General features: G+C 44.5%; 1 protein-coding gene across 1 annotated transcript in view; it reads right to left on the bottom strand.

Annotated features, from left to right (window-relative positions):
* Positions 1-21,684, bottom strand: part of LOC138661785 (cytochrome P450 2G1-like) — a 60,046-nt gene that overhangs the window by 8,872 nt on the left and 29,490 nt on the right. The window contains exons 6-7 of the mRNA XM_069746702.1: positions 17,127-17,268; positions 16,694-16,881 (exon numbers count right to left, since the gene is read on the bottom strand). Coding sequence (XP_069602803.1) covers positions 16,694-16,881; positions 17,127-17,268 — 330 coding nt within the window. The remainder of the gene's footprint in view (positions 1-16,693; positions 16,882-17,126; positions 17,269-21,684) is intronic.

Below are 21,684 nucleotides of genomic sequence, written 5' to 3'. Positions count from 1 at the left end.
GGGTAATTGCGACCATTGTGTGTGTATTGGAGATTGGCAAGGACATTATTGCAAGAGAGCTTGGCTGAGTAGATTACACAAGAAGGAAAACACACAGCAAGTCAGCAGGATCTAGGAGCAACATGGCAGATGTGACAACCTACATGGTGAGCTGCAGCATGTGCTACATGTTCACAGATCGACCAGAAGAAGAATCCAATTTCACCTGTCAGAAGTGTAGACTAGTGGCCCTTTTAGAAGAAAAGGTGCGGGGTCTGGAAGAAAGAATAGCAACTTTGAAACTCATCAAAGAGAATGAAGACTTTCTAGACAGAACAGAAGCATCTCTACTGGTCACAGAAGGTGCAAAAAGTGTCAGAGAACCTCCAAAAGCAGATGAGTGGAAGCATGTGACCAAAAGAAGCAAGAAGACCATGGAGAAATCACCAACCACACAACTGAAGAACCGATATCAAATCTTTGTAGAGGATGAAAATGGCACACCTAAGAATGAAGCAATACCAGCAAGCAAAAAAGAAAAGGGCACACAGCAACAAGTGACAGCAAAAAGTACAGCCAAGAAGCAACGAAGAGTGGTGGTGGTGGGAGACTCACTACTGAGAGGCACCGAAGCAGCCATCTGCAGACCGGACATAACTGCAAGAGAAGTATGCTGCCTTCCAGGTGCGATGATCAAGGATGTGACCGATAGGATACCAAAGCTCTTCAGCTCCAAGGACGTCCACCCATTTCTTCTGATACATGTTGGCACCAATGACACGGCAAGGAAGGACCTACCGACAATCTGCAAGGACTTTGAAGAGTTGGGGAAGAAAGTAAAGGAACTGGATGCACAGGTAGTTTTTTCTTCTATCCTTCCAGTAGACGGGCATGGCACCAGGAGATGGAACAGGATCCTTGATGCAAACAACTGGCTAAGACGATGGTGCAGACAACAAGGATTTGGATTCCTGGACCACGGTGTGAATTACTGGTATGATGGACTCCTCGCCAGAGACGGACTACACCTCAACAAACCTGGGAAACACACATTCGCCAGAAGACTCGCTACATTCATCAGGAGGGCGTTAAACTAGAAGAAGAGGGGACGGGAAGAAAAACATTAGACTCGAACAAAGACGACCCAGGAAAACATACTCAGAAGGGAGGTAAGAACATTTCTAAAACAATCCACAGTGAGGAGATTGGAACAAAACAAAATCCTCTAAACTGCATGCTCGCAAACGCCAGAAGCCTGACAAACAAGATGGAAGAACTAGAAGCAGAAATATCTACAGGTAACTTTGACATAGTGGGAATAACCGAGACATGGTTAGATGAAAGCTATGACTGGGCAGTTAACTTACAGGGTTACAGTCTGTTTAGAAAGGATCGTAAAAATCGGAGAGGAGGAGGGGTTTGTCTCTATGTAAAGTCTTGTCTAAAGTCCACTTTAAGGGAGGATATTAGCGAAGGGAATGAGGATGTCGAGTCCATATGGGTTGAAATTCATGGAGGGAAAAATGGTAACAAAATTCTCATTGGGGTCTGTTACAAACCCCCAAATATAACAGAAAGCATGGAAAGTCTACTTCTAAAGCAGATAGATGAAGCTGCAACCCATAATGAGGTCCTGGTTATGGGGGACTTTAACTACCCGGATATTAACTGGGAAACAGAAACCTGTGAAACCCATAAAGGCAACAGGTTTCTGCTAATAACCAAGAAAAATTATCTTTCACAATTGGTGCAGAATCCAACCAGAGGAGCAGCACTTTTAGACCTAATACTATCTAATAGACCTGACAGAATAACAAATCTGCAGGTGGTTGGGCATTTAGGAAATAGCGACCACAATATTGTGCAGTTTCACCTGTCTTTCACTAGGGGGACTTGTCAGGGAGTCACAAAAACATTGAACTTTAGGAAGGCAAAGTTTGAACAGCTTAGAGATGCCCTTAATCTGGTAGACTGCGACAATATCCTCAGAAATGAGAATACAGATAATAAATGGGAAATGTTTAAGAACATCCTAAATAGGCAGTGTAAGCGGTTTATACCTTGTGGGAATAAAAGGACTAGAAATAGGAAAAACCCAATGTGGCTAAACAAAGAAGTAAGACAGGCAATTAACAGTAAAAAGAAAGCATTTGCACTACTAAAGCAGGATGGCACCATTGAAGCTCTAAAAAACTATAGGGAGAAAAATACTTTATCTAAAAAACTAATTAAAGCTGCCAAAAAGGAAACAGAGAAGCACATTGCTAAGGAGAGTAAAACTAATCCCAAACTGTTCTTCAACTATATCAATAGTAAAAGAATAAAAACTGAAAATGTAGGCCCCTTAAAAAATAGTGAGGAAAGAATGGTTGTAGATGACGAGGAAAAAGCTAACATATTAAACACCTTCTTCTCCACGGTATTCACGGTGGAAAATGAAATGCTAGGTGAAATCCCAAGAAACAATGAAAACCCTATATTAAGGGTCACCAATCTAACCCAAGAAGAGGTGCGAAATCGGCTAAATAAGATTAAAATGGATAAATCTCCGGGTCCGGATGGCATACACCCACGAGTACTAAGAGAACTAAGTAATGTAATAGATAAACCATTATTTCTTATTTTTAGTGACTCTATAGCGACAGGGTCTGTTCCGCAGGACTGGCGCATAGCAAATGTGGTGCCAATATTCAAAAAGGGCTCTAAAAGTGAACCTGGAAATTATAGGCCAGTAAGTCTAACCTCTATTGTTGGTAAAATATTTGAAGGGTTTCTGAGGGATGTTATTCTGGATTATCTCAATGAGAATAACTGTTTAACTCCATATCAGCATGGGTTTATGAGAAATCGCTCCTGTCAAACCAATCTAATCAGTTTTTATGAAGAGGTAAGCTATAGACTGGACCACGGTGAGTCATTGGACGTGGTATATCTCGATTTTTCCAAAGCGTTTGATACCGTGCCGCACAAGAGGTTGGTACACAAAATGAGAATGCTTGGTCTGGGGGAAAATGTGTGTAAATGGGTTAGTAACTGGCTTAGTGATAGAAAGCAGAGGGTGGTTATAAATGGTATAGTCTCTAACTGGGTCGCTGTGACCAGTGGGGTACCGCAGGGGTCAGTATTGGGACCTGTTCTCTTCAACATATTCATTAATGATCTGGTAGAAGGTTTACACAGTAAAATATCGATATTTGCAGATGATACAAAACTATGTAAAGCAGTTAATACAAGAGAAGATAGTATTCTGCTACAGATGGATCTGGATAAGTTGGAAACTTGGGCTGAAAGGTGGCAGATGAGGTTTAACAATGATAAATGTAAGGTTATACACATGGGAAGAGGGAATCAATATCACCATTACACACTGAACGGGAAACCACTGGGTAAATCTGACAGGGAGAAGGACTTGGGGATCCTAGTTAATGATAAACTTACCTGGAGCAGCCAGTGCCAGGCAGCAGCTGCCAAGGCAAACAGGATCATGGGGTGCATTAAAAGAGGTCTGGATACACATGATGAGAGCATTATACTGCCTCTGTACAAATCCCTAGTTAGACCGCACATGGAGTACTGTGTCCAGTTTTGGGCACCGGTGCTCAGGAAGGATATAATGGAACTAGAGAGAGTACAAAGGAGGGCAACAAAATTAATAAAGGGGATGGGAGAACTACAATACCCAGATAGATTAGCGAAATTAGGATTATTTAGTCTAGAAAAAAGACGACTGAGGGGCGATCTAATAACCATGTATAAGTATATAAGGGGACAATACAAATATCTCGCTGAGGATCTGTTTATACCAAGGAAGGTGACGGGCACAAGGGGGCATTCTTTGCGTCTGGAGGAGAGAAGGTTTTTCCACCAACATAGAAGAGGATTCTTTACTGTTAGGGCAGTGAGAATCTGGAATTGCTTGCCTGAGGAGGTGGTGATGGCGAACTCAGTCGAGGGGTTCAAGAGAGGCCTGGATGTCTTCCTGGAGCAGAACAATATTGTATCATACAATTATTAGGTTCTGTAGAAGGACGTAGATCTGGGTATTTATTATGATGGAATATAGGCTGAACTGGATGGACAAATGTCTTTTTTCGGCCTTACTAACTATGTTACTATGTTACTATGTTAATGATGGGGGTGGTGGGGGGAGGCATTGATGATGATGTGGTGGGGGAGGCAATAATGATGATGGTGGTGGAGGAGGCAATGATGGGATGGTGGGGAGAATGAAATGATGGTGGTGGGGGAGGCAATGATGGTGGTGGTGAAGACAATGGTGATGGTGGTGGAGGCAATGATGATGGTGTTGGGGGAGGCAATGATGATGATGATAGAGGTGGGGTGGCAATGATGATGTTGGTGTAGGCAATGATGATCATGGTGGAGGCAATGATGGTGGTGGGGGAGGCAATGATGAGGTGGAGCGGGAGAAGGCAATGATGGTGGTGGGAGAGGCAATGATGGTGGTGGGGAGGCAATGATGATGATGGTGGTGGGAGAAGGCAATGATGGTTGTAGTGGAAAGGACAATAATGATGTGGTGGAGGAGGCAATGATGGAGGTGTTGGAATGCGCAATGATGGGGTGGTGGGGGAGAAGGCAATGATGGTGGTGGTGAATGCCATGATGATGTGGTGGAGGCAATGATGATGGTGGTGAAGGCAATGATGATGATGGTGGTGGGGGAGGCAATGATGACGGTGGTGGAGACAATGATGATGGTGGTGGGGGAGGTAATGATGATGGTGGTGGAGGCAATGATGATGATGATGGTGAGAGAGGCAATGATGATGATGGTGGTGGGGGAAACAATGATGATGAAGGCGGTTGGGGAGGCAATGATGAGGTGGTGGAGAAGGCAATGATGTGGTGGGGGAGGCAATGATGGTGGTGGTGAAGCCAATGATGATGGTGGTGGAGGCAATGATGATGATGGTGGGTGAGGCAATGATGATGGTTGTGGGGGAGACAATGATGATGATGTTGGTGGTGGGGAAGCAATGATGATAATGGTGGTGGGGAGGCAATGATGAGGTGGTGGTGGAGAATGAAATGATGTTGGTGGGGGAGGCAATGATGGTGGTGGGGGAGAATGCAATGATGGTGGTGGTGGAGGCAATGATGATGGTGGTGGAATGGGCAATGATGGGTGGTGGGGGAGAAGGCAATGATCATTGTGTTGGAAATGACAATGATGATGGTGGTGGGGGAGGCAATGATGGATGTGTTGGAATGGGCATTGATGGGGTGGTGGGGGAGAAAGCAATGATGGCTGTGGTGTAATGGACAAAGATGGTGGTGGGGGAGGAGGCAATGATGGAGTTGGTGGGTGAAAAGGTATTGAAGGAAGTGGTGATGAGTACAATGATGGTGGTGGAGGGGGAGAACAATGATGGTGGTGGAGGGGGCTGCATTATACCCTTTCAGGGGGCTGCATTATACCCTATGAGAGGGCTACATTATAATTCTGAGGGGATTGCCTTCTCTCAGGGGGCTACATCATACTATATGAGGGGAGCTGCATATGCCCTATGAGGGGGCTACAGTATATTCTATGGGGAACTGCCTTATGAGGGGGTTGCATTATACTCTGGGGGGCAACATTATATTCTGTGGAGGGGCTGCATTATTCTCTGAGGGGGCTACATCATACTATATGAGGGGAGCTGCATTATGCCCTATGAAGGAGCTACAGTATATTCTATGGGGGCTGCCTTATGAGGGGGTTGCATTATACTCTGAGAGAGCTACATTATATTCTGTGGAGGGGCTGCATTATGCTATATGAGGAGGGCTGCATTATACCATATGAGGGTGCTACATTATATTCTATGGGGGGGTGCATAATACCTTATGAGGGGGTTGCATTATATTTTGCGGGGTGCTGTATTATACCCTATGAGGGGGATTGCATTATATTCCATGAGGGAGGCTACATTATATTCTATGAGGGGGCTACCTCAACACTTGCTACATATTTAAGATGTGTACTACCTTATATTATACCTTGATTTTAGCGTGTTTTACCACACACTTGATGGTCTTGAATTTATTTCTATGTAGCTACATAGTGGGCCCCAAGAATGATTTTCTCTGGTGTGCCCCAGGTGCTCCAGTCCGACGCTGTATGCATGGCTGGGCTTCCCTGTCCTCCATGACCTTGTATGCATGGCTGGGCTTCCCCATCCTCCCAGTCCTTATATGCATGGCTGGGCTTCCCCCGTCCTCCCTCATCCTTGTATGCATGGCTGGGCTTCCCCCATCCTGCCCTGTCCTTGCATGCATGGCTGGGCTTCCCCTGTCCTCATAAGCATATGCATGGCTAGGCTTCCCCCTTCCTCCCCTGTCCTTGTATGCATGGCTGGGCTTCCTCCGCCCTTGTATGCATGGCTGGACTTCCCCTGTCCTCCCTGTCCTTGTATGCATAGCTGGACTTTCCCTGTCCTCCCCCGTCCTTGTATACATGGCTGGGCTTCCTCCACCCTTGCATGCATGGCTGTGCTTCGCCCATCCTCCCCGTCCTTGTATGCAGAGCGGGGCTTCCCCTGTCCTCCCCCATCCTTGTATGCATAGCTGGGCTTCCCCTGTCCTTCCCCGTCCTTGTATGCATGGCTGGGCTTCCCCCGCCCTTGTATGCATGGCTGTGCTTCGCCCATCCTCCCCGTCCTTGTATGCATAGCTGGGCTTCCCCTGTCCTCCCCAGTCCTTGTATGCATGGCCGGGCTTCCCCCGCCCTTGTATGCATGGCTGTGCTTCGCCCATGCTCCCCGTCCTTGTATGCATAGCTGGGCTTCCCCTCTCCTCCCCAATCCTTGTATGCATGGCTGGGCTTTCCCCATCCTCCCCCATCCTGGTATGCATGGCTGGGCTTCCTTGTCCTCCCTTGTCCTTGTATGCATGGCTGGGCTTCCCCCGTCCTGACCATCCTGGTATGCATGGCTGGGCTTCCCCCGTCCTCCCCATCTTCCCCCTTCATACTCACCCTCCACGTCCCTGCATCTCCATTGTCCCGGCACGGCAGCTCTACTGTGCTGAGTGGTCATGTGGTACCGCTCAATAAGGTAATGAATATGTGCACAACTCCTATGAGAGTGGAGATGCATGCATATTCATTACCTTAATGAGCGGTACCATGTGACAGCTCAGCACAGGAATAGCTGCCGCAACTGGACAACGGAGATGCAGTGACGTTCAACGACGGCGCAAGGAGGGTGAGTATAATGTTACAGCTGCCGACTCCTCACTCTGCTCCGCCGCTCCCCCTCCCCCACTGGCTTTCTGGACAATTACTCGTGCATAAGCTGAGAGGGTTGCAATTTCAGCACAACAAAATGTGCTGAAAATCTCGGCTTATACACAAGTATATATGGTAAGTTCTCCGCTTTGAAAAATCCTTTTATTTTTTAAAGAATGGTCTTAGGACAATGAGCAGATGACAGGATTTCCCCAAAGATCATTTGTGACATGCATGTGAAACTAGTTCAATTTCCATAAATTGATTTTGATGGGGTGTTTCTCTGTTAACTCAGTGAACAAATTGAAGGTTTTCTAAGCTAGACATCCCCTTTAACTGCCTCTTTAATGGAAAATTATAAGACATCATGGATTTTAGCACCTCCCACATTCCCAGTTATATATATAACTAGGAATACAATTGTGATGTAAAGGGAATACATTAGAAAATGACCTTTTCTATAAATCAGGTTTTTGTTTTACAATATTTTATTATGTTTTTGCATTTTTTGTTTTCTTCTTATCCTGATTTTTATTATGAACAAAATGTATGATCTTGCAATGTTCATGCTGATCACTTAGGCTTTTTTTTCAGAATCATACATTTCTGTTATTTCAGGAGGAAGTAATTTCAACATGCTTGCAATCAGGAAAGGTAGAATAAAATACGGGATCCACAAATCACAATGTATTCTGTACAATGTCTAATAATACCTCTATATACAGTAGATAACACAGGATTCATCATTGAGAATAAGTGACAGTTCACCTTCTCCTGTATGATTAATATCACCTTTATATATAGCAGATAACACAAGATCCACCATTCACTATGTCACAGCTCACCTCCTCCTCTTGTACAATGACTGATAACACCTCTATATACAGTAGATAACACAGGATCCACCATTCACAATAGGTGATGTCACAGCTCACCCCCCCCCTCCTGTACAATGACTGATAACACCTCTATATACAGTAGATAACACAGGATCCACCATTCACTATAGGTGATGTCACAGCTCACCTCCTCCTCTTGTACAATGACTGATAACACCTCTATATACAGTAGATAACACAGGATCCACCATTCACAATAGGTGATGTCACAGCTCACCTCCTCCCCTCCTGTACAATGACTGATAACACCTCTATATACAGTAGATAACACAGGATACACCATTCACAATAGGTGATGTCACAGATCACCTCCTCCTCCTGTACAATGACTGATAACACCTCTATATACAGTAGATAACACAGGATCCACCATTGACAATAGGTGATGTCACAGCTCACCTCATCCTCCTCCTGTACAATGACTGATAACACCTCTATATACAGTAGATAACACAGGATCCACCATTCACGATAGGTGATATCACAGCTCACCTCCTCCTGTACAATGACTGATAACACCTCTATATAGAGTAGATAACACAGGATCCACCATTCACGATAGGTGATATCACAGCTCACCTCCTCCTCCTGTGCAATGTCTAATAACACCTCTATATACAGTCGATAACACAGAACTAAGCAGCCCAGTAAGTGAAATCTCTAAAACCAGGATCTCAGCCACCACTTTTTGTTCTTCTCAGATAGCATACCTACCAAAAGAGAAGATTATTTAACCCCTTAGCGACCGCCGATACGCCTTTTAACGGCGGCCGCTAAGGGTACTTAAACCACAGTTGGATTTTCTCCGGGGTCTCGGCTGCCGGGGGTAGCCGAGACCCCAGAGAACATGATTCGGGGGTTTTTTAACCCACCCCCGCATTTGCGATCGCCGGTAATTAACCGTTTACCGGCGATCACAAAAAAAAAACAAAAAACGCAATCTCTTTTTAATTTCTCTGTCCTCCGATGTGATCGCACATCGGAGGACAGAGAAAAGGGGTCCCAGGTAGCCCCCCAATACTTACCTATCTCCCCCGATGCTCCTCGTGTCTCCCGGTGGGCGCCGCCATCTTCAAAATGGCGGGCGCATGCGCAGTGCGCCCGCCGGCTGGCCCCGCGGGAATCTTTGGGGTCTCGGCTGCCGGGGGTAGCCGAGACCCCAAAGAGCATGATCGGGGTCGGTTTTACCGACCCCTGTTTTGCGATCGCCGGTAATTAACTGTTTACCAGCGACCGCAAAAACAAAAAAAAAGTAAAGTGTAATTCTCTGTCCTCTGATGTGATCCCACATCAGAGGACAGAGAAATAGGGGGATTCGGGGACCCTATCATACTCACCTGTGTCCCTGGATCCTCTTGCTGCTGGCCGCCGGCAGAAGAAAATGGCGGGCGCATGCGCAGTGCGCCCGCCATCTGTCTCCATCTGCCGGCCGGCAGGAGAACAGCAGTTGGGGCTAAAATTAGGGGTAGGGTTAGGGGTAGGGTTAGGGGTAGCGTTAGGGCTAGTGGTAGGGTTAGGGTTAGGGGTAGGGTTAGGGTTAGGGGTAGGGTTAGGGTTAGGGGTAGGGTTAGGGTTAGGGTTAGGGTTAGGGGTAGGGTTAGGGGTAGGGTTAGGGGTAGGGTTAGGGCTAGGGTTAGGGCTAGGGTTAGGGTTAGGGGTAGGGTTAGGGGTAGGGTTAGGGGTAGGGTTAGGGGTAGGGTTAGGAGTAGGGTTAGGGTTAGGGTTAGGGGTAGGGCTAGGGTTAGGGTTAGGGGTAGGGTTAGGGGTAGGGTTAGGGGTAGGGTTAGGGCTAGGGTTAGGGTTAGGGCTAGGGTTAGGGTTAGGGCTAGGGTTAGGGCTAGTGTTGGGGCTAAATTTAGGGTTAGGGTTGGGGCTAAATTTAGGGTTAGGGTTGGGGCTAAATTTAGGGTTAGGCTTCTTTCACACTTACGTCGCTACGGGGCCGTCGCAATGCGTCGGCCCGACATACCGACGCACGTTGTGAAAATTGTGCACAACGTGGGCAGCAGCTGTAGTTTTTCAACGCATCCGCTGCCCAATCTATGTCCTGGGGAGGAGGGGGCGGAGTTACGGCCACGCATGGGCGGTCAGAAATGGCGGATGCGACATACGAAAAAACGTTTCATTGAACGTTTTTTTGTGCCGACGGTCCGCCAAAACACAACTGATCCAGTGCACGACGGACGCGACGTGTGGCCATCCGTCACGATCCGTCGGCAATACAAGTCTATGGGCAAAAAACGCATCCTGCGGGCACATTTGCAGGATCCGTTTCTTGTCCAAAACGACGGATTGCGACGGAATGCCAAACGACGCAAGTGTGAAAGTAGCCTTAGGGCTAGGGTTAGGGTTGGGGCTAAAGTTAGGGCTAGGGTTGGGGCTAAAGTTAGGGTTAGAGTTGGGATTAGGGTTAGGGTTTGGATTAGGGTTGGTATTAGGGTTAGGGTTGGCATTAGGGTTATGCTTGGGATTAGGGTTAGGTTTGGGATTAGGGTTAAGGTTAGGGTTGTGATTAGGGGTGTATTGGGATTAGGGTTAGGTTTGAGGTTAGGGTTGAGATTAGGATTAGGGGTGTGTTGGATTTAGGGTTTTGATTAGGGTTATGGTTAGGGTTTACATTAGGGTTGTTTTGGGGTAAGGGTTGTGATTATGGTTAGGGTTAGTGATTAGGATTATGGATCAGGTTGGGATTAGGGTTAGGGGTGTGTTGGGGTTAGGGTTGGAGCTAGAATTGGGGGGTTTCCACTGTTTAGGTACATCAGGGGGTCTCCAAACACGACAGCCAATTTTGCGCTCAAAAAGTCAAATGGTGCTCCCTCCCTTCTGAGCTCTGCCGTGCGCCCAAACAGTGGGTTACCCCCACATATGGGGCATCAGCGTACTCGGGATAATTTGGAAAACAACTTCTGGGGTCCAATTTCTCTTGTTACCCTTGTGAAAATAAAAACTTGGGGGCTACAAAATCTTTTTTGTGGAAAAATATATATATATATATTTTTTATGACTCTGCATTATAAACTTCTGTGAAGCACTTGGGCATTCAAAGTTCTCACCACACATCTATATAAGTTCCTTGGGGGGTCTAGTTTCCAAAACGGGGTCACTTGTGGGGGGTTACTACTGTTTAGGTACATCAGGGGCTCTGCAATCGCAACATAATGCCCACAGACCATTCTATCAAAGTCTGCATTCCAAAAAGGCGCTCCTTCCCTTCCGAGCTCTGCCGTGCGCCCAAACAGTGGTTTACCCCCACATATGGCACATCAGCGTACTCGGGATAAATTGACAACAACTTTTGGGGTCCAATTTCTCTTGTTACCCTTGTGAAAATAAAAACTTGGGGGCTAAAAAATCTTTTTTGTGGAAAAAAAATTTTTTTTTTATTTTCACGACTCTGCATTATAAACTTCTGTGAAGTACTTGGGCATTCAAGGTTCTCACCACACATCTAAATAAGTTCCATGGGGGGTCTAGTTTCCAAAATGGGGTCACTTGTGGGGGATTTCTACTGCTTAGGCACATCAGAAGCTCTCCAAACGCGACATGGCGTCCGATCTCAATTCCAGCCAATTCTACATTGAAAAAGTAAAACGGCACTCTTTCTCTTCCAAACTCTGCGGTGCGCCCAAACAGTGGTTTACCCCCACATATTGGGTATCGACGTACTCAGGAGAAATTGCACAACAACTTTAGTGGTCTAATTTCTCCTGTTACCCTTGCGAAAATAAGAATTTGTGGGCGAAAATATCATTTTTGTGTAAACAAAAGCGATTTTTTATTTTCACGGCTCTACGTTATAAACTTCTGTGAAGCACTTGGGGGTTCAAAGTGCTCACCACACATCTAGATAAGTTCCTTAAGGGGTCTAGTTTCCAAAATGGTGTCACTTGTGGGGGGTTTCCACTGTTTAGGTACATCAGGGGCTCTCTAAACGTGACATGGCGTCCGATCTCAATTCCAGCCAATTCTGCATTGAAAAAGTCAAACGGCGCTCCTTCACTTCTAAGTTCTGCGGTGCGCCCAAAAAGTGTTTTACCCCCACATATGGGGTATTGGCGTATTCAGGAGAAATTGCATAACAAAATTTATGGTTACATTTCTGTTTTTACACTTGTGAAAATAAAAAAAATGGTTCTGAATTAAGATGTTTGCAAAAAAAAGTTAAATGTTCATTTTTTCCTTCCACATTCTTTCAGTTCCTGTGAAGCACGTAAAGGGTTAATAAACTTCTTGAATGTGGTTTTGAGAACCTTGAGGGGTGTAGTTTTTAGAATGGTGTCACACTTCGTTATTTTCTATCATATAGACCCCTCAAAATGACTTCAAATGTGATGTGGTCCCTAAAAAAAATGGTGTTGTAAAAATGAGAAATTGCTGGTCAACTTTTAACCCTTATAACTCCCTAACAAAAAAAAATTTTGTTTCCAAAATTGTGCTGATGTAAAGTAGACATATGGGAAATGTTATTTATTAACTATTTTTCGTGACATATCTCTCTGATTTAAGGGCATAAAAATACAAAGTTTGAAAATTGCAAAATTTTAAAAATTTTCGCCATATTTCCGTTTTTTTCATAAATAATCGCAAGTAATATCGAAGAAATGTTACAACTAACATGAAGTACAATATGTCACGAAAAAACAATCTCAGAATCAGCGGGATCCGTTGAAGCGTTCCAGAGTTATAACCTCATAAAGTGACAGTGGTCAGAATTGCAAAAATTGGCCTGGTCATTAAGTACCAAATTGGCCTCTGTCACTAAGGGGTTAAGGGTTTTTATGCTCTTTGACATGTTATAGCAGAGGCTTGGCCAGGACTTTTGCTTTGACACTAACAGATTCCAAAGTTTTCAATTATTTCTAAATAGAGGTGGAAGACTTATTTATCAAGTTGAAACTTCAGCTATTTGGATCACTGATATGCAGATAAAACTTTACATAAGCATAAGGAGGTGCCAATTGTGAAATCTCATTTGTCAGCTTTCCAGGATTTTCAGGTCAAAATCCACAAGTTATTAAACTAATATTTATAAATGGCTAAAGGTTTACAAGTCTTATTACAGATGAAGAACACTGAAAAGGAAAAAACTTTAGACAATTTATCACACCACATGTGCCTGTAACTTGTACTTGCTCTAATACTTCTGGGTCTTTTAGCTTTTTTTTCAGCAGCTTGCTCCTCACTTGCTTTTGGCATGGAAAATCCTCTGGATGACTGTGTGGGGGACATCCATTGGGATAACATTGCTAAATCTCCGGATCTTATAAATTACTGCGTGCGTATAGGGCTTCTTGCTTTAATCCTCAATATTGGTCCACCGTGCAGATATGACACCTGCTGCTTGGTAATGGCTGACTGTATATGGCAGTATAATGTGAACACACTTGGGTTAACTTAATCCGATATGTAGGAGGTGAACCCTGTTGCATCACAGGGCCGCGATACTGCAGAGTGAACGCTAATGTTTTGGTCACAGGACTCTGCCCCAAGTACATAGAGTTAGAATCCCTCCAGACCAACTAGCATTTGGTGCGGCAATTACATTGCCAGGGAGACGCTAGACTAATAGATTTAGCGCACTAGGTGCATGCAGAACCGCTCTGGTGGATGCCACTAACCACCCTAAACTTGGGCCCGGAAAGCGCACTAATTGCTCTGACGAACGCCGCTATTGACGCTGTTTTCTCGTGCCTTGTGCTGGATGGCACAATCTGGCACTAGTTAGCTCAAACACCCAACCACATGCAACAACGCTAGGGATGGGGATAATTAGAAGCTTTTACCAGATATCACACACACAAGAATTCTGTTTTATACTAGCGCATGGCCATGTGAACCTTTTATAGCTGTGGCCTTCCAGGAATTTCCCAGTGGTCCAATCAGAGCAGCTTCAGGACCTGAGCATGTGACCCCTGACCTCCAATTAGAGGTCGTCCCACAGGCATGCTCAGTTGACAAAAAGCAGGACTTAGTCCCTGGAGCATCTGCTCGCCGCTGATTAATGCTGGTTACAATAGCTGTACCTGGGACAGCAGCAGTAACCAGACGCACAGCATCAGCTTGAGCAAGACCCTGAGACCGACGTCTCTGCTGAGCAGGTTCCTCTGTGGCTCTCTTTCTTTAGGCCCTAGATGAGGTCTCCAATTCTTCCTGCTAGGCTGCAAGTCCTTCTAAAGAGTCAAGCTGTGTTCTCTGGGCCTATCGCCCACTGACCAGTCCATATCCCATCTGCTACACTATCCAAGGCAACACCATGTACCGTACATCAGTGCCATAAAAAAGACCCAGCTCACTTGCACCTCCGCTTCACCGCCACAGACGTCCACTTCCAGATCAGGGTCCCCACTGGGTCTTTGGTGCTTGACCAATGATGGATTTCTATTGGGCAGGGGCGAACGACAGCTGGGTCCCAAGTCTTGACCGGCACAGACTGGTTCTCAGATCTTGCTTGGTGCATATCTGGAACTCAGGCATTAAATGGCATGCTCTGGTTCACGAACCTTGAATGGAGTTGTCTGGTTCCTGCTCACAGACACACTGTGATGTGACACATTATATAGTAACATAGTAACATAGTTAGTAAGGCCGAAAAAAGACATTTGTCCATCCAGTTCAGCCTATATTCCATCATAATAAATCCCCAGATCTACGTCCTTCTACAGAACCTAATAATTGTATGATACAATATTGTTCTGCTCCAGGAAGACATCCAGGCCTCTCTTGAACCCCTCGACTGAGTTCGCCATCACCACCTCCTCAGGCAAGCAATTCCAGATTCTCACTGCCCTAACAGTAAAGAATCCTCTTCTATGTTGGTGGAAAAACCTTCTCTCCTCCAGACGCAAAGAATGCCCCCTTGTGCCCGTCACCTTCCTTGGTATAAACAGATCCTCAGCGAGATATTTGTATTGTCCCCTTATATACTTATACATGGTTATTAGATCGCCCCTCAGTCGTCTTTTTTCTAGACTGAATAATCCTAATTTCGCTAATCTATCTGGGTATTGTAGTTCTCCCATCCCCTTTATTAATTTTGTTGCCCTCCTTTGTACTCTCTCTAGTTCCATTATATCCTTCCTGAGCACCGGTGCCCAAAACTGGACACAGTACTCCATGTGCGGTCTAACTAGGGATTTGTACAGAGGCAGTATAATGCTCTCATCATGTGTATCCAGACCTCTTTTAATGCACCCCATGATCCTGTTTGCCTTGGCAGCTGCTGCCTGGCACTGGCTGCTCCAGGTAAGTTTATCATTAACTAGGATCCCCAAGTCCTTCTCCCTGTCAGATTTACCCAGTGGTTTCCCATTCAGTGTGTAATGGTGATATTGATTCCTTCTTCCAATGTGTATAACCTTACATTTATCATTGTTAAACCTCATCTGCCAACTTTCAGCCCAAGTTTCCAACTTATCCAGATCCATCTGTAGCAGAATACTATCTTCTCTTGTATTAACTGCTTTACATAGTTTTGTATCATCTGCAAATATCGATATTTTACTGTGTAAACCTTCTACCAGATCATTAATGAATATGTTGAAGAGAACAGGTCCCAATACTGACCCCTGCGGTACCCCACTGGTCACAGCGACCCAGTTAGAGACTATACCATTTATAACCACCCTCTGCTTTCTATCACTTAGCCAGTTACTAACCCATTTACACACATTTTCCCCCAGACCAAGCATTCTCATTTTGTGTACCAACCTCTTGTGCGGCACGGTATCAAACGCTTTGGAAAAATCGAGATATACCACGTCCAATGACTCACCGTGGTCCAGCCTATAGCTTACCTCTTCATAAAAACTGATTAGATTGGTTTGACAGGAGCGATTTCTCATAAACCTATGCTGATATGGAGTTAAACAGTTATTCTCATTGAGATAATCCAGAATAACATCCCTCAGAAACCCTTCAAATATTTTACCAACAATAGAGGTTAGACTTACTGGCCTATAATTTCCAGGTTCACTTTTGGAGCCCTTTTTGAATATTGGCACCACATTTGCTATGCGCCAGTCCTGCGGAACATACCCTGTCGCTATAGAGTCCCTAAAAATAAGAAATAATGGTTTATCTATTACATTACTTAGTTCTCTTAGTACTCGTGGGTGTATGCCATCCGGACCCGGAGATTTATCTATTTTAATCATTTAATCATTGACTCAGGTCTTTTGGCTCATTCCTGGATCTCAGCCTCAGACTCTCCCTGCACACACGTCTTGCTCGTCTCACCAGTTGGCACCGATTTTCTTCCGGTCTTGCTACTATATGGCCTTCTATTTTGGAAAACGGCATCATGAAGGCCACATTACCCAGTGTTCCATATGTACCCTTCCTCTCCAAAACTCTCTCTTCCTGTTGGTTTCACAGTGTTCTTTCTGCTTGGAAAGCAGGTGGCAGTCTCTGGCTACAAATGCTGCAGAACCCTGGGGAATCTCATCCTTTGCGGCACACCCTCTTACACTTGAGCCAGGGTCTGGCTCTGTTCATTTGATTGGGACATCAAAATTATATAAAAGTAATATCTTAAATAAAACATGTAAGTATTCATTTTTTTAGCAGTTTGCTCCTCACTTGCCTTTGGAATAGAAAATCCTCTGAATGTGGTGTCTTTGATGACAGTATGGGGGACATTCATTGGGATGACATCACTGAACCTCTGGATCTCATGAATGACTGCGTCCATGTAGGGCATCTTGCTCCGATCCTCAATATTCGGACTTCGGTTGTGGCCTATCACTGTGTCTATCTCCTTATGTAACTTTTCTAGAATAAACACAATGATTATTATCTTCATCGATTATATGTTTTAGTACATGGCAAATAACATTTTCTGGGTCATAATGTACCAAACCGAAATTAAAAATATCTTTCTTATCTACAAATAGTTAATTATTGGCCACATGAACTGGTCAGTATCAATGCTGTGACCAGCTGAGGGTTTTGGGCTATGCTGTGAAGATCACTTACAGGAAACAAGCCATCCAGTACTTTTCATCTACCCTATTTACCTTGTATCTCGGGATATTTAATAAGGATTAGAAATCCATGCCGTAAAGTACTGCTGACGGTTTCTGTTCCAGCAAAAAACAAGTTGAGGACGGTCAATAATAGGTTTCTCATGTTGAATTCAGAAGTAGGGTTTTCATTGTCCTACAATGTAAAAAAAAAACATGGATTTCATCCATCGATAATTCTGCAGTCTGTGGCTTTCCATAACAGATAGAATTGGAACATCAGCAGCAGTTGTACAATCTGCTAAAGGTTTAAAGATTTAAGCAAATGGGCTTAAAATCTTCCGACGTGTACTTAGAAGATTGTGATGCTATATGATAAAAATATGGAGCTTTTCAGCTGCTGCTTGACTTCATTACCACACTCCTACTGTAACTCCTTGTGTTTTTTTTCCATTTTTATGGCTCACATTTCCACGTGTTTCACTTTCAATTAATGCAGATCTTGTAAAGAACACATTCATATCATCATCTACTGGAAGAGGCTGCCAGTGGACACCATAGTGGCTGCATGTTCGGTCTCTATAGAGCGTCCTCATAATATGAAGATATTTAACATATTTGTTGCGAATCAACCTAAATTAGGGGCCACAAAAAAAAACATTTTTTTATGTGTTCTGTGATGTTATCATAACATTGTTTGCCTCTTTGTTCCAAATATATCACATGGTGTAATATGTTTAGTCTGAAACCTGTTTCCTGCCATTCATTCGATGAGATCAACAATCTTCTTGGTATAAAGGCTACAATAATCCTCCATTGTGGTGTTTCCTAATCTGCATCTGAAGATAGAGAAGCCACATTACAGGGAAAAAAATATACATGCTGTGCTATTGCGGAATCAGTCCTAGTTAGGCTTTGATTTTCTTCTTGAATTCTGTATCTTCTGTATTTTTACTAAGGCACAGTGTCTTATGCCTTACCTGTCTCCCTCAATGCAGCTAATAATTTCATTGCATTAGTCCAACTCAATGGATCCTCGATTACTTACAGTGCTGTTTTGCACACACATTTTATAACTGTATGTTGTTTTGGATGTACCTCCTGATAAAGTCATATACCCTAATGCAGGATATTGGTGGGCAAGATAAGCAGGGCCGGCGTCAGCACTAGGCTATATACTACGTGGGCTGTTATATACTATGTGGGCTGTGCTATATACTACATGGGCTGCTATATGCTATGTGGGCTGCTATATACTACGTTGGATGCTATATACTACATGGGCTGCTATATACTATGTGGGCTGGGCTGCTATATACTACGTGGGCTGCTATATACTACTTGGGCTGTGTTATATACTACGTGGACAGTGTTATATACTACGGTGGCAGTGTTATATACTACATTGGCAGTGTTATATACTACGTGGGCTGCTATATACTATGTGGGCAGTGCTGTATACTACTATGTGGGCAGTGCTGTATACTACTGTGTGGCTGTGCTATATACTACTATGTGGGCAGTGCTGTATACTACTGTGTGGGCTGTGCTATATACTACTGTGTGGGCTGTGCTATATACTATTGTGTGCGCCGTGCTATATACTACTGTGTGGGCTGTGCTATATACTATTGTGTGGGCTGTGCTATATACTACTGTGTGGGCTGTGCTATATACTACTGTGTGGGCTGTGCTATATGCTACTGTGTGGGTAGTGCTGTATACTACTATGTGGGCTGTGCTGTATACTACATGGCTGTCCTATAAACTACGTGGGCCGTGTTATATACTATGTGGCTGTGCTATATACTATATGGGCTGTTATATGATACGCGGGCTGTGCTTTATACTACATGGCTGTGTTATATGCTACGTGGGCTGTTATACACTACATGTCTGTGTTATATGCTACGTGGCTGTGCTATATACTACGTGGGCTGTGTTATATACTACATGGCTGTGTTTATATGCGATCATGAATCGTGGTATGTGCTAAAGGGGGGGCCCACTGAGACTCTTTCGCCCGGGGCCCACAAAAACCTGGAGCCGGCCCTGAAGATAAGTATGTATTATATAGCTACGATGACCTTATAGCCAGACCTGAATAAAAAATGGGAAGTAGTGGTTTTAATCACTGACTGGTGTTGTTTTGAGACCATAACACCCATGATGGATATATGAAACTGGGAGCTGATGCAGAGACCATTGTTCGATTCCAAAGTGGTTCATTGATATAAATTGCTTTATTTCACAATTGCAAGTAGACGCATTTCTGGATCGTATTAATCTATTCGTCAAGACAATTTGATGTAATAGTCTTGAAGAAGGGATCAGTGTGATCCAGAAATTTGTCGACTTGCCTTAAAATTATTCATCAGTAAGTGTAGGATAGAGTTTATTACACCACTACACATGGGAGCAGCATGCCACACCGAACCCTTCCACTCTTATACAACAAATTCCTTTCCATATTGCATTATAGTATGCTGTATTATATGGGCATAGCACATCTTGGTCACCATAAGGGCATGCCTTAAATTGACCTCATGCTACATCCCTACATGGTCTCGGTGGAGATGCAGCCGAATACTGTAGTTAGCTGAGTTAGCGGGAATAGTACTGCTTGTTAATTAATGCACCACCAGAGGGTACAACAATATTAAGGTCTGAAAAGTCCAGTGAAAACAGGGCAGAAGATGCCCATGTTGATCAGACAGTTTGCTGCCTTAAATAAAATTGCAATTGTGAGGGGACAACATCCATGTGAAAGGCACAGTCGCAACGATATCTAGGTAGTGTGCAAACCACGGTCATTCCAAAGATTCCAGTGTTTATTCAGTATTCAGGCAAAGCCCTGATGCCACAATAAAGAGCAAATTTCTGTTGCTAACTACTGCCAGACTAGCTTGTCTAGTAAGAATTTACTTACTATCTGTTTGCCGGTTGCTATTGGTAGCCAACTGGGAGTTGGAAACTTGAGAAGAGGCAGCAACTGTGAAATTGTGTGCTCTTCATGAGAGTTGGATGGCCAGGACAGCACCATAATGCAATGAATGTTCAAAAAGAGTGCATGAGTGTCTACCTTCTTGTACGTCTATAAAGTTTGCGCCCTCCATTAGAGATTGATGTGGCCACCTATTACTTCTTGAGAGACCACTGTAACTGTTGCCTCCATTACCACAGACAATAGTTCTAGTTATTTATGTGCCCTATTGAATATATTTGCAAAATCCTAACAAACCACTCAAAGGGCCAAGAAAGCATTAAAAAGTCTAACCCCTTATAGGATCCCTACCATAAATTATGGTGCCCTTCAGATTCACTATACGGCAGTGCTTGATGTACCACCATTAAGGTTTGATACATGTGTTAACGATGTGTGTTTAGACTTTAAATGGAACCTGTCATGCGGTACATATAGTCCAATCTGAGGAGAGTGCTGTATAAAGAAGGAGAAGCTGAGCAGAATGATACATACAGTAGGTATCTTGGAAAATGTAAAGTATACATTTTATTTTATTCAATGAAATCTTCGATGTTTGCATGTATATGAGTCCAATAGGTGGTCCTATTAGTGACTGACCTCTATCTGTACATTTGTGGAACCCCAGGAGTCTGGTTGCCAGAATGGTATTGCCTTCATCACTAGGGGTGATGTCATGCCTGGAAGCAAGGACAGATCCCCTAATCAGGTAATACTGACACGCATCACCATCCTGGCTACAGACCAGAAGGGAGAGCTCTAAACCTGGTTTCAGGAGAGCTTCCCTATAAAATTCTGGCCTGGGGTGGGGTTAGAGATTCTGTCAGTTAGTGTGTGCAGGGACAGTGAGAGGAGAAGAGGCAAAGGAGAGGAGCCTGGGGTCTGGAGCTGTGATTGGGCTCACCTCAGAGGAAAGCGCCAAGAAACCAGACACCGGAGTCCGTGGTGGTGTGGGGATTGCATACCCAACTACTGAGCCAGGAGGGTAGGAGATTGCAGGTCTCCTGGCCCACCTGACATCTGGAGGTATCACAGCAAGACAGGAACCTGGGGCTGCCAGTGAGGAGGCAGTGTCCATGACAGGCTCAGACTGTCAGCCATACAGGATGGAAGTACAGACACTGAGAGGACTTGTACAGAGCTTCAGGTAGCAAGAGTCAGAGTATACAGTTCAGATATGAGGCCTCACAACCCACCTACTGTAGCTATATGGATCCAAAGCTGTTTCCAGGCTGCCCGGACCCCATCATCACCTGTTACCTGTACCCTGGACTGTACCTGCATTACGCAAGTAAAAGGTAAAGGAAACTGCTATCCCTGTGTCCTTCAATTCTTTCCTGCACTCTCAGTCCTGCACCCAACCGTCAATCATCCCTCTTAATAACTGTTTCAGTAGCCCTGGGGACTAAGCTCTACCTGTGGGGAGATATACCAAATCTGCAGCAACTCCATCAGCCCCAATAAACCCCTTTAAGCAGCATCGGCCATCCCTGGCCGAATACCACAGGTGGCATCACAAATTATCTATATTATTGTCTAAGGTCCACTGGTCCACTTCCATCTGTGTGTTTGTCTGTAACGGAAATTCCGCGTCGCTGATTGGTCGCGCCCGGCCGGCTTCACTTTTTC

Source organism: Ranitomeya imitator, chromosome 2, assembly GCF_032444005.1.
Source record: "Ranitomeya imitator isolate aRanImi1 chromosome 2, aRanImi1.pri, whole genome shotgun sequence".
Taxonomy (NCBI): domain Eukaryota; kingdom Metazoa; phylum Chordata; class Amphibia; order Anura; family Dendrobatidae; genus Ranitomeya; species Ranitomeya imitator.
This window is presented reverse-complemented; position numbering and strand designations above follow the sequence as displayed.